The sequence below is a fragment of the Eulemur rufifrons genome, chromosome 19 (assembly GCF_041146395.1).
Source record: "Eulemur rufifrons isolate Redbay chromosome 19, OSU_ERuf_1, whole genome shotgun sequence".
Taxonomy (NCBI): Eukaryota; Metazoa; Chordata; class Mammalia; order Primates; family Lemuridae; genus Eulemur; species Eulemur rufifrons.
In genome coordinates this window covers 83465344-83479815 of record NC_091001.1, presented here as the reverse complement: position 1 = coordinate 83479815, position 14472 = coordinate 83465344, and the positions used below count along the sequence as shown (strand labels likewise).

The window sequence follows — 14472 nt, the reverse complement described above, 5'->3', positions numbered from 1 at the left end:
TTATCCATCTGTTCTTTGACTCTCTGGTTTGGGAGAATAGAACTAGTAGAACTATCCTAAAAAAAGGCTCAAACTAATTAAATATTCTTTAATTTTGTGTTTGTTTAGAGGGTTTAAGTAGCATCACACACTGCACCATTTTAGTTAAATATAAAACTCAAATTCCAATATTGGAAAGGCTGTTTAGTTCTAAAGATTGTAAAATATAAGTAAAAATGGATACTTAAAGTGGAAACTTTTGGGAGAAAAAAATTGTAAGCATTCTAGAAGTTCAGAAGGCTTTCTGCAGATAGCACCCATTACACAAATAATTATAGTCATAGTCCAAACCCCTAAAGCTCTGCTATTGTCTTTGAAAGGCAATTTTTCTCTTTTTTAAAATCTTTTAAGTCCAGAGATTTTTTGTTAAAAAAAGCAGTGGAGGAATTGATCTTGGTGTGAAGTATGCTCAGTACTATTTTCCTTATCCACTCTGCCTGAATTTTTCCTTTCACTTTGTTACAAGCCGTGAAAGATGAATACATTTTTTTAAAGGTTTATTTTTTTTATTTTTTTTATTTTCTTTTTTAGAGATAGGGTCTCACTGTGTTGCCCAGGCTTGGGCTCAAACCCTACTTTTGTTTCACCTTCCTGAGTAGCTGGGACAACAGGTGCACACTAATGCGCCTGGCTAGGATGAATAAATTTTGATAAGCTTCCTTAAAGTGTAAAAATAACTTCAGTAACTAGTTATTTATACATGAATGTGAATCAATAACTGCTTTTCAGTAATACTGCTTTTCTTACTACCTGAGATAACTGTCTCAAAAGGATGGGAGTTTTGATTAGGGAATATGATGATCATTTTGCAATTTGGGGCACTTTGTGATATTGGGTGGCCTGAGGGAGATGCTAAAGTAGAAGAGCAAAACCTGAGGAAATAAAGGGGCAGTGTTAGGAAGTATAGGGGAAGGACACAGAAAGGAAAGTACAGCATCAAGTATTTCAAATTTTTGCCTAACATTCACCCTTTCCAAAGATAATAGAGCAGAAATATTTTCCTCTTCTACTCTAGCTGTCAGGGTCCAGAGCCTAAGGTAGTACTATTTGGATTATAAGGAAGCTATATTGTCAGTTTGTTGGACTTCTCTAGACTAGCCTGAGGACCTCACCACTGTTTGGCAGCACTGTCCAATAGAAGGAGAATGTATAACACATATGTAATTTAAATTTTCCTAGTAGCCAAAATTTTAAAAGTAAAAAGTCAAAAGTGAGATTGATTTTAATTTATGTAACTCTGTGTGGCCAAAATGGTATCATTTTGATGTGTAATCAGTATAAAAAACAATTAATTTTTTTTTTTTTTTTTTTTTTTTTTTTTGAGACAGAGTCTCGCTCTGTTGCCCGGGCTAGAGTGAGTGCCGTGGCGTCAGCCTAGCTCACAGCAACCTCAAACTCCTGGGCTTAAGCGATCCTGCTGCCTCAGCCTCCCGAGTAGCTGGGACTACAGGCATGCACCACCATGCCCGGCTAATTTTTTCTATATATATTTTTAGTTGGCCAGATAATTTCTTTCTATTTTTTAGTAGAGACGGGGTCTCACTCTTGCTCAGGCTGGTCTCGAACTCCTGAGCTCCAGTGATCCGCCCGCCTCGGCCTCCCAGAGTGTTAGGATTACAGGCGTGAGCCACCGCGCCCGGCCAAAAACAATTAAATATTTTACTTATTTTTTTCATACTAAGTCTTCAAAATCTGGTGTGTATTTTACATTTCCAGCACATCTCAATTCAGGCTAGCCACATTCCAAGCATTCAATAACAAATGGCTATCATTTTGGACAGAGCAAGTCTAGAACATGATTTTAGAATGAAAATGTTTCCAGTGTTCTAACTAATAGATAACATTTTGGAACACAGTCTAAAAATTAATTTAACCTCTCTTAGCTTTAGTTTCCTCTCCTGTAAAAGTAGGTAGACTAGGTGAGCTTTAAGATTTCATCCAGTTTCAATAACACGTGTGTCTAGAGAAATGACATAACAGCTTTTATCAATAATCTATAGAATTTCTTCTTTTATAATTAAACAATCACTGATTACATTCAACTAAGAATATATAATATATTTTGTTTGAACATAGGTAGTAAGTTCTAAAGCTGAGATACAAACCAAGGTCTGTATCACAACGTTTGTGTTCTCTTCACTCCCTCTCAGTCCCAGAAATTTTCACGGTGCTGAGATTAGAGATAAAATGTTAAGATTAATTACATTTAAGTAAGCAGCAGCTTCATTATTGAATACTGATAGCCCTACACTGTGTTTCCTAACTGTCATGAGATGGGTAGTTTAGTAGTTTCTTTATTTCACTTTCTTTTTCTGGACCACCAGATTTTATATTAATGTTACTGATCTCATACTATGATCAGTCCCACTGCCCATCCCTTATCCTTGACTTTCCTAGGTAGTTTACAGTGAGCACAGCCAGAAAGTAGCATTGGGGTAATAGAAACATTGATTATAAGTCCTTTGACTGTAAGATCAAGAAACTTGAGAATCTCAAGAAAAAGTTTGCAATTAGAGTTTGACAATAACTGGAGGAAAGAGACTCTTCTTCATCTATGTATTTTACCTGATACCCAAGATAAAGACTGTCATCTTAAAAGAAAGTTTACAAACTGGTGACCTGTGTGCTGTGTGCAGGCCAAAGGTGTGTTTTCACACGATGTTTTCCCTTTTTAACAAGAGAGAAACATTTTGGGGAGATTTCACAATAAATTACAGATTTCCTATTTCTCTTGAAAAATGAGAAAACCAGTACTGGCCCCATGTCCTTCATAGAGCTGACACTAGCTGCTGCCTGCCTGAGATAGAGTGTGGTGTATGCCAGTGCCCCCAGCCCCAGTCATTCTGTGCCCTCCTACTTCTCTCATTTGCATTTCCTACAAATGAATTTGTGACCCGTTTTAAAGTGTACATAATAGAATCAGCAGAGTTCTAGCTTATTTGCCTACACTTGCTGTTTTGTGGACAGTCACTTTAAAGCTTATGAAGAGATATTACAGTGCACTAAATTATATAAGCAATTGCTAGACAGTGTTTCGAATGGTCACAAGTCCTTCTCAAGGGTAAGGGGATAAATATTTGTCAAGGACCTCATATTATGCTTTACAGTGTGTTGTCTTATTTAATCAATCACAATTCCAAGTGGTAAACATTGTCATTTTACATATTAGGAAAGTGAGGCCACAGTCTCACAGCTAATAAGGCATATAGCTGGGACTCAGATTTCGGTCAGTCTTTTCCAAAGCTCATGTTCTTTCCACTATAATGTGTTGGCAGGAATTGTTAGACTGTTTAGTTATATACTTGATCTCCAACATGTACTACCAGTGCACAGACAGGGAAAGCATTTTCATCTTAATGTTGCTAATCCTTACCCCTTCCCTTCTAAGTGGCAATAGAAGCATCTATTAAATGTCATTCAGAAAGCATTTAGGATGTACACCTCTGATCAAAGATCCTGGTAGAAATTCCAAAGGACAGGAGATCTGCCTTCGAATTTTTATAATCTTAAAAAAAAAACTAGAGGGAAAATTATATAATAAATTGACACCTAAAAGAGTAAGCTATATACACTGAAGGACAAGGAAGTACAGATAAGGATGATTGCAGAAGGGGGATATTTACAGCTGTTAATCATTTATTTATCATCAAAGTCCAGCTATGCTAAAAATCATCAGGAAGCAGAGCCCACTCTTAGATTCAGAAGTAATAAAGACATATCATGTGGTGGTAAAATCATAGCGTGGGAGGTCTTAGCCTGTTCTTAGATCAAACCCTGAGGCCAAGCACACTGTGAGTAACAATAATAAAAATAACTTGAACTTCTCACCCATAACAAGCATGATTTTTAATCTGACTGAAGAAATACTTGCAGACATTCAGCAAATAATTTATCTTTCCTTCCTCTTCATGGTTTGCACCATATAAACTACTGGATTATTATGTACTCTTTTCCTTAGGTAGCTTAAGTCATTAGTGGAGATCCTAATGTTGTTTTAGCCTCTGGTTGATGATCATATTTTCAGTCTGGTTCTAATGCTATTTCCATATCATAATAAACAAGTTGGCAATTGCTAGACATTTCCTATGCTTTTGTGCTAGTCCTTTACTTCTTTCCTTTTAGGTTGGTTTGTGACCTTTTCACAATTGCCATCAACATTTATTAAGTCTACCTATATGTAGATCACCAGGATGAGTGGGCTTTGTTTGTTTTTGTTTTTGTTTTTGAAGGAATAAGAAACGGTCCCATCTGTCTGGTGAAGTATTGTTTCCCTCTGTAAAAGATTGATTTGATTCTAGACTTTAACATTTTTACTTTTAGACTATTGCAGATCTTATAAATAACTATTGGTTTATATAAATAAAAGATGTTTTAGAACCTGTGATGCTACTAAGAAAACTGTTTTCTAGCACTGTCTTGAAAATTTTAGTGTATTATAATCCAATTGAATTTAACTGTTCAGACTCAATGCTGGTTGTAGGCACAATTGTAAAGTAAGAGAAGTTGGTCCTCTACCTTCTAGCTCCACTCACATGCTGAGTAGCATAGTTATTAGTCCCCTTCTCCATGAATTTATGAAAGTGTTTGCTCCTCTCCTCATGGTATATTCTGAGGTCATGTTTTTGTTTTTTATTATGGTAAGAACACTTAATATGAGATCTACCCTCTTAACAAATTTTGAAGTGTATAACACATTATTGTTGACTATAGGTACAGTGTTATACAGCATATCTCTTGAGCTTGTTCATCTTGCTTGGCTGAAACTTCATGCCTATTGATTATTAACACTTCCTTTCCCCTTCCCCCAACCCCTGGTAACCACCATTCCACTCTGATTCTATGAATTTGACAATTTTAGATACCTCATATAGATGGAATCATGCAATATTTGTCCTCCTTTGACTGGTTTATTTCACCTAGCATAATGTCCTCAAGGTTCATCTATGTTGGCACACATTGCATAATTTCCTATCTTTTTAAGGCTGAATTGTATTCCATTGTGTATGTATACCACATTTGCATTATCTGTTCATCTGTCAGTGGATGTTTAAGTTGTTTCCACTTCCTGGCTGTTGTGAATAGTGCTGCTATGAACATAGAGTGCCAATATCTTTAATCTATTGATTTCAGTTCTTTGGAAGATACCCAGTAGTGGAAGTGCTAGGTCATATGGTAGTTCTGTTTTTAATTTTTTGAGGAACCTTCATCCCGTCTTCCATAGCAGCTGTACCATTTTGCATTCCCACCTGGAGCATGCAGGGGTTCCAATTTCTCTACATCCTCATCAACACTTGCTGTCTTTTTTTTTTTTGATAATAGGTATGAAATAATATTTGATTTGCACCTTTCTGATTATTAGTGATGTTGAATATTTTTCCATATACCTGTTGGTCATTTTTATGTCTTTGGAGAAATGTCTATCTAAGTCCTTAGCCCATTTTTAAAAATCAGTTATTAGTTTTTTTTACTATGAAATTCACTACATCCCAAATACATGAATTGCTTTTATATTTTGGAGATTAACCCCTTACTAGATATATAATTTGCATATACTTTCTCCTATTCTGGGGGTTGCTTCTTCATTCTGTTGATTGTGTCCTTTGCTATGTAGAAGCTTTTTAGCTTGTGAGGTGATGTTTTTTGTGTGTCATTAAACATCAGTAGGTTTATCAAGTAGTGTGGTGGACATGGTTGTCTATCCAAATAATCTCTCTCTTCTTTTCAACTATTAGAAAAACTTCCATCACGAAATTATTTTCTTTTGTATTTTCCTACCTCAGCCTTTCTGGCCTTGAAGAAATGTGTCAACTTAGATAAATTATATATTAATTATGAAACTATTCTCAATTAAGGAAATGGCCAAGGTTGTTTTTCCCTACAGCATTTTGGACTAGGTCTTTATAGAATCACTTTGGTTTTATATATGTGTATATAATATATATGAGAGAGAGAGTGAGTCAGCCCTCTGTATCCATGGATTCCACATCTGTTGATTCAACCAACCACAGATCAAAAATATTCAGAAAAAAATTTTGTCTGTACTAAACATGTACAGACTTTTTTCTTATCATTATTCCCTAAACAATACAGTATAACAACTATTTACATATCATATACATTGCATTAAATGTTACAAGTAATCTAGAGATGATTTAAAATATACAGCAGGACACGCATCTGCAGATACTGTGCCATTTTATATCAGGGACTTGAGCATCCATGGATTTTGGTATTTGAGGGAGGTGTTCCTGGAACCAATCCCCCATAGACAGTAAGGGACAATTGTATAACAAAAAAGTTATATATAATGAGAATAAAACTTTGAAGTAGTTATTTTTGTCTTGTTTTTTATTGTATCACATTAATAATCCACTTTTCTATGATTATACAGAAAATACATGTGACTTAATTTTTGTCTTGTGTTTCAACAGAAGGAGAATATGTTAAAATGTTTATGCGAGGTCGGCCAATTACAATGTTCATTCCTTCTGATGTTGACAACTATGATGACATCAGAACAGAACTGCCTCCTGAGAAGCTCAAACTGGAGTGGGTGTATCCTTCTCTATCATGGCAGCAAATTTGTTTGCTTTGTCTCTAGTTTAAGAAAAATAAGTTTACCTAATCTCTATTAAAATTGTCTTTGTACCACAAAAGTAAATATAAGGAACATAACCACCACTAGAGAAACTTAAAAGAAGATATCATCTCTAATCCTTTCACATATTTATTTTGCTATTAGCAATGCAAAGCCATCAAAATTAATGTCTTCTGAAAGGGCAAACAGGTATTTCATGAGCATCACGGCAGGTACTTGTGGTGTAGTAGAAAAGACACTGGACTGGAATTGGAAGACTAGTGTTCGAGTTTTGGCCCTGCCACTCACTCCCTATGAACCGTAACTTTCTTCACTTATAAAAGGGGCTAATAACCCCTACCTTACAGGGCTGTTTTAAGAATTAAATAAGAAAACATTAGTTAAACATTTTGTAACCTGTGAAACTAAATATGGTATGAATCATCTTATTAGGAGCTCAAATTAACAAGGCTGATTCTAATTTCAGAATTAACTTCTCAGCCAGACTTTTTTTTTTTTTTAAATGGTGGTTTGAAACAGATCTCTCCTAATTTCATCTAGAAATTCTCACTTCTCTTAGAACCTCTAAGAAACTTAGGGAAGCAGACAGGAGCTAATAGTTTGAACTTTGCTATCTGCCTCCATTCTCCTACACCTCCTCCCACATCTCTTGATTCTTCCTTTAGGCAGAAATAGGCCTGGAAAAACTCACCAATCCTGTAATTCTGTACAACTTACTTATAACAAACATTCTGCCTATCAAACTGTGCCTGCCTGTCCCTTATTCATCATTTAGATCCAGCATAAATATCAGATAGTCCTACTTTGTTCCTTCCCTTCTCTCTCCATCTAAGCTAGGTCCTTCATGTATGCTTTCTCCTAGCATCCTGTCATTTTTCTTTCCACAATTTGTAATTATTTATTTGGTGATTATTTCTGTCTTCTTTGCCAGAGCATAAGTTCCAGGGACATAGGCTCCTTGTTTGCTTTGTTCAGAATTGCATGTTCAGCACTGTGCCTGGTACGTATTAGGGACTCTACATTTGTCTGGTGAGTGAGAAAACTAAGATTTAAACATATTAAAAGACTCAGGGTTGCACAAGGTATAATGGCAGGACATGAGTTTTCTAGGTCTAGTCCAGTCCTCTTTTCATTATACCTTCCTGATTCCTTTAAGTATCTGCGAAAAAATTGTTAATTTAACACCTTGAAAATTATTAAAAACCTTGACTCTTTTTCTTTTAAGATATGGTTATCGAGGAAAGGACTGTAGAGCTAATGTTTACCTTCTTCCTACCGGGGAAATAGTTTATTTCATTGCATCAGTAGTAGTACTATTTAATTATGAGGAGAGAACTCAACGACATTACCTGGGTCATACAGACTGTGTGAAATGGTTGGTATCATTTAACATTGTTTTATTTTGTTCTTTCATGCCCTCATTTTTAATTTTTTAAATTTGGGTTTTATTGAAAATGATTTCTTAGAGAAAGTGCAGAATGTAGGGATATTATGGGCATTCTGTAGAATATATTTAAAAAGAAAAAAAAAGGGACTTAGAAGTCCTCCAAAATGGTGGTTGTGGTAGCAGCAGCAATAAAATATACCTCCCATAAATCTCAGTTAGAACTTCTGCTTTCTCAAATCCCTTATAGCCCTTTTCTTCTTTGGTTTATAGTATGAAATATATGTGGGGCAGACTGGACTTTTTCACACTTCTGAGAGTGATTATCGGTTACTCAAGATTTATTGAGGATTTGTCCTTTGTATATAAATTTGGGGCTTAAGACTTTTGTTTCTGGAAGAAAGAAATCATGACTAAATAAGGATCATAAAAGTATCCCATAGGATATCAAACTGTAAAAATATGAGAACCCTTTTAAATGTTTAGGCATTTAAACTCAATAAATTTGTTCTTTAGCTAAATTTATTCCTTAAATCTATTGTTTTCCAACATTTAAAACCTTCTTTTGGCCGGGCGTGGTGGCTCACGCCTGTAATCCTAGCACTCCGGGAGGCCAAGGCGGGAGGATTGCTCAAGGTCAGGAGTTCGAGACCAGCCTGAGCAAGAGCAAGACCCCGTCTCTACTAAAAAATAGAAAGAAATTATCTGGACAACTAAAAATACATATAGAAAAATAGCTGGACATGTTGGCGCATGCCTGTAGTCCCAGTAACTTGGGAGACTGAGGCAGAAGGATTGCTTGAGCCCAGGAGTTTGAGGTTGCTGTGAGCTAGGCTGACGCCTTGGCACTCTAGCCCGGGCAAAAGAGCAAGACTCTGTCTCCAAAAAAAAAAAAAAAAAAACCTCTGTTATGTCTGTACTGTTGTGGCAACTATTAAAATATATGAATGTCGAATTTTTAGAGATAATTAAAATACTGCCTTTTACACTTGCAGAATCATATATGTGTGGAATTATTTATTGCAGCATTGTTTGTGCTAGTAAAGATTATAAACAGCCTAAATATCTTTTGGTTGGGAACTAGTGAGGTTGTGGTGTGCCCGTAGGTCACCATGTAACTGGGAAGAAAATGAGGAAGTGCTTTATGTATTAATTGGAAAGATCCCTAAGATATATTCCTAAATACAAATATTTAAGAGCAGGAGAATGTGCACAGTGTTCTACCATTTGTGTAAAAAAAGAGGTGGAAAGTAAATGTTTATCTTGGCTTTCCACGTATGTAAAAATTTCCTAGAATTATTAATAAAAAGAAACTAATTACACCTGAGTAGGAGCTGCAGTGGGTAGGGATAAAGGGGTAAAGTTGATGAGATCTTAGCAGATGTGGCAGTGGCAAAGAGACTTCTCAGTATATCTTTTGTAGCTGTTGATAGTTGAATCATGCAAATGTATTAACTAATTCAGAAATTTTAATTTAAAATTTTGTTTAAAGAGATCTGATTCTGATTCAAGCAGCAGAGAGGGGGAAAAAAAGAGAGGCAAGATGTTAATGTGTTTAATTTTTAGTTACCTTTAATGTAGTTGACCTCAATACAGGACATAAACTATTTAAATAAGAAATGGAATTGTTTAAAGAAACATATTGGTAAACTCTAGCCTCTTAATCAAAGAAATTAAAACAAGATACCATTTATAGCAATTAAATTATTGAAACATTTTAAAAGATATAATTCTTAGTATGGGGAACTTGTGAAACTTTTAGAACATTTTTATTTTTATGACAATTTAAATTGATACTACTCTTTGGGAAAATAATGAGCAATACATACAAAGAAACAAAAAAATGCATATTCTTATATGAAGCTTACAACTTGGTTGCAAGATATAGAGTCTAGGTAAGGACACGAAGACATCATTTTTAAAATTTTGCTAGTCACTTATATGTGTACTGTGAGCAATTTGGGCACATATGATACACTGCTTTTCATTTTTACTTAAAAATTCCTTGCCCCAAGTTTAACTTCTTAGCATTAAGAACTAATTAAAAGGTTGAAGGCACTGTGTGTGAAGATGTTCACTGAAGTTTTGTAGAAAAGTAGAATTGGCCTAAAAGATGGGGTAGAGCTGTTAATATGTTTAACAATAATGTTAAAGAATTATGTAGGAAAATGAAAAAATGCTTATGTTTTAATAGGTTAAAATTACACAGTACAATATTGCATCTTCACTATAATAAAACCATATGAATATGTATACATATGTGCATGGACTAGAAAGGTACTTGAACAAATGAAAAGAGTTTAATTTGTTAGCATGCCACAGTTGTGGTATTTTCTTTGCATTTAGTGTTCCATTAATTCGTTCAGCTTAACAAAGAAAAGGCACAAATGAAAACTTAGAAATCTTCAGATAATGGTGTTTGATTTGCTTAAGAAAACAAGTATGTCAAAATGAGTTTTTTAACGACTAAAAACTATTGGTTTGAAAATGTCAATACAAAGGTACGTTTCTGCTATTTTCCTGTATTTAAAATTGTTGTTAAACACTGCTTTTTAGCCTTGCTATACATCCTGACAAAATGAGGATTGCAACTGGACAGATAGCTGGCGTGGATAAAGATGGAAGGGTGAGTGGCACAGTGTGATACATTCTGTACCTAGGGACATTGCTATTAGATTGGGATTGACTGTAATTTTAACCACAACTCAATTATTTTATTCTTTTAAAATTTAAAGAACTTCTACTATGAGCAAGGAAAAAACATGTTAGAACCTAAGAACACTTCAAAAAACAAAAGGAAATCATACTACTTAAAATATTTTTTCTAAAAAATAAATGTTCTCCCTAAGGAAACTATATGCCTGTAAAAATGAGAGGACTGATATACTCATTATATTTTTCTTTACATAGAATAACTTATCAATTTCTGCTAGAAGGTACTGCAGTTTCCCTTAGTTGGTGGACCTCTTGGTTTTATTTTATTTTATTCATTTATTTATTTATTATATTTAGAGACAGGAGTGGGAAGGTTCTCACTATGTTCCCAGGCTGGGTTCAAGAGATCCTCCCAAGTAGCTGGGACTACAGACATGCACTACTGCATCCAGTTAACTGCTTGATTTTCTGTATTACTAGAACTGATATCATTTAAATAGCTTCAGCTACTAGTTAATATTATTCAGTTGGTTTACATAATAAATTCCTTATTTCTGAGGATCAACAGTAAATATTAATGATGATTGATTAGCCATGTGTATGACTACTTTTTTTTTTTTTTTGAGACAGAGTCTCTCTCTGTTGCCCAGGCTAGAGTGAGTGCCGTGGCGTCAGCCTAGCTCACAGCAACTCAAACTCCTGAGCTCAAGGGATCCTCCTGTCTCAGCCTCCCAAGTAACTGGGACTACAGGCATGCACCACCATGCCCGGCTAATTTTTTCTATATATATTTTTAGCTGTCCATATAATTTCTTTCTATTTTTAGTAGAGATGGGGTCTCGCTCTTGCTCAGGCTGGTCTCGAACTCCTGAGTTCAAACGATCCACCCACCTCGGCCTCCCAGAGTGCTAGGATTACAGGCGTGAGCCACCGCTCCCGGCCAATGTATGACTACTCTTGACATTCTTTGGCTTTAGTTTCTTTAAAGAGGAGGAGTAGAAAGGTTCTACTGGATGATTTCTAAGACCTCATTCAGTTCCAAATTCTACTTAAGGACTGTTTGCTTAGCAATTTATTGGACATTGATTTTAATATCATTTTCTTAGGAATGAAGGTAATGCTAAAAGCAAAATATCCAGAACTAATTTGCCTGAGTTAGAATCCTGACTCTACCTTTTAGTAGCTGTATAACTTTTGGCAAGTTATTTAAATCTCTGTGTCTGTTTCCTCATCTGTTAAATAATTATAATAGTACCTGTAACTCATAGGACTATGAAGATTAAATGAATTAACATGTGTCATACTTAGAACAGTATGTGGCATATAACAAATAAATTATTTGCTGCTATTGTCTTTTCCTTGTTTTCATAGTATGAGAAGAAAATACTCAAGATTCATTGAGGGCATGTCTAAATCTAGTAGAGTTTTTATTAGATATTTATCCATTCTTATTACTTTTTTAACATGACAGATAGTTCCATGTGGTAGTGGTATTTATTTGAATTTGCCTGAATACCAGTTAGTCCTTCTGTCTTATGTTTTTGCAGCCTCTACAACCCCATGTCAGGGTGTGGGATTCAGTCAGTCTATCCACACTGCAAATTATTGGACTTGGAACTTTTGAGCGTGGAGTGGGATGCCTGAGTTTTTCAAAAGCAGTAAGTAACAGTTTTAATAGATGTAAGCAAGCTGAACAAAAAAACAGAAAAGAAGTTAAGCTCAGTATCCATATAAAGTGATAATTCTGAATTGAAAAATGAGATGCTACCTGTTACTAAAGGGCTAGCATTTTAACTAAATACTAAAGTACTTTGATTTAGTTAGGATCCAAGATGTTATACTTAATTATTCTTAATTTTGTTCTGTCCTGAGATAGGATTCCACTGGAGTAGCAGGAAATGGGTAGAATAATAATACATAGCATAGTATAATTAGAAACAAGCAATGGGATGTGCTTTCACTTAAGCTGGAATCTTAGAAGAGATCTATTTTATTTAGAAAATTCACAGACATGAAACTTGGCCTATTCTGCACAAATACTGCCCTTTTTATTGTGTCATATTAGAGCAATGGAAACAAACCTTTGTATTCCCTAAAATCATTAGTTATCTTGATTCTGAATTGATGACAGCATGGGCTTAAAATTTTGTGTCTAGCAGTCTTATCTAAAGCCTTGAGGCTTTATTCTGAGGGGAAAATAAGACAAGATGTTACTCATTTAAACATTCTTCTTTTTTTTAATTATATGTAATTATGGTTATATATGCAGGTACCCTTCTACATTTTAGGATCCATATTTTTTCAATTTCAAAGATAAATACCCCTCCAGAATTTGTTGGGCCTCATTTATGCTTTAGAACAGCAGTCCCCAACCTTTTTGGCACCAGGGACCAATTTCATGGAAGACGGTCTTTCCACGGACTGGGGTAGATGGATGGTTTGGGATGATTGAAGCACCTTACATTTATTGTGCAGTCTTACCTCTCTGCTAATGATAATCTGTATTTGCAGCCACTCCCCAGCACTAGCATCACTGCCTCAGCTCCACCTCAGATCGTCAGGCATTAGATTCTCATACGGAGCGCACAACCTAGATCCCTCACATGCACGATTTACGATAGGGTTCATCTTCCTATGAGAATCTAATGCTGCCACTGATCTTACAGGAGCCAGAGTTTATGCAGTGATGTGAGCAATGGGGAGCAGCTGTAAATACAGATGAAGCTTCACTCGCCCCACCCCAAAGCTCATCTGCTCTGCGGCCCAGTTCCTAACAGGCCACAGACCAATACCAGCCTAGGGGTTGAGAACCACAGCTTTAGAGTATATTAGCTTTAGAATGTATTCATATTATCTCTTCAGTTCTTAGCTGTCAGCAGCTGTATTCTGGATTATGGGAGTTTTGTGAAATATGGAGGAAAGGATGCTTTTAGAGCAGAAAGATAAATTTGGGTGAATTTAGGAACTTTGCCAGCTTGAAGACACTGAATGTCAAGAGTCCATCCAGTCAGGAATTGGGAGAAAGGTGTTTAGAAAAGGAGATAAGAGGACAGAAAGGAAATACTTTTACTCTTTTTTTCCTTAAAAATCTCTATAGCAAGAACTGTTGTCTGGTTGTTGATACCATTGTTACAGTGTTAAGACTGTCTTGAATTGCCTTATACTCTAACTTTTCTGATAATCGTTCCAATATGGGGTAAGAGAATGGTAAGGAGAAGAGAGTAACTTCTGCCTTTGCTGGGTGCCTCTCACTGTTCACTGTTCACTATAATCTTTGTTCCATAGACATTGCAAGGCATATACAACAAATGGTACTAGAAAAAAAATTGTTCAGTATCATCCATAGTTTTCCTTAAACTGAGAGGCTTAAATTACGTGAATGAAAATGGTTTCAGAAAAATAGGAATTTAATTATGTTTTTTTACTTGTGTATTCACGTTAATGTAAACAGGTATAGCACAGAAAACTGTAATCAACAAACTTTAAAGTAGCCATTAATTATAGCTTATTTCATCAAACTATCAAAATTTAGTCAGGAACAAAGTTATGAAATTATGTACAATTCTTCCTGCCTACCTCAAAGGAATATACGTTAATACAAGAAGCAAGAAGGAAGCATAAGATGCTGAAGGGACTAGGATATCCTCAAAATTAATTGCCATCTCTGAATAGTACAAGTGGCCAGATGGCAAGTAGAAATCAACCCAGGGGAAAAAAATTTTAAATAGAAAATATATTTTTAAAAGAATCTTTGTATTTCTGAGGAAAATACAATTTTAGGAAATAATATGATCCT

General features: G+C 35.3%; 2 protein-coding genes across 2 annotated transcripts in view; one reads left to right on the top strand and one right to left on the bottom strand.

Moving 5' to 3' along the window:
- Positions 1-14472, bottom strand: part of LOC138399822 (large ribosomal subunit protein eL39-like) — a 196972-nt gene that overhangs the window by 54653 nt on the left and 127847 nt on the right. The window lies entirely within an intron of this gene.
- Positions 1-14472, top strand: part of EML4 (EMAP like 4) — a 150258-nt gene that overhangs the window by 95791 nt on the left and 39995 nt on the right. The window contains exons 8-11 of the mRNA XM_069494487.1: positions 6471-6594; positions 7863-8012; positions 10578-10647; positions 12224-12334. Of these exons, the coding sequence (XP_069350588.1) occupies positions 6471-6594; positions 7863-8012; positions 10578-10647; positions 12224-12334 (455 nt within the window). The remainder of the gene's footprint in view (positions 1-6470; positions 6595-7862; positions 8013-10577; positions 10648-12223; positions 12335-14472) is intronic.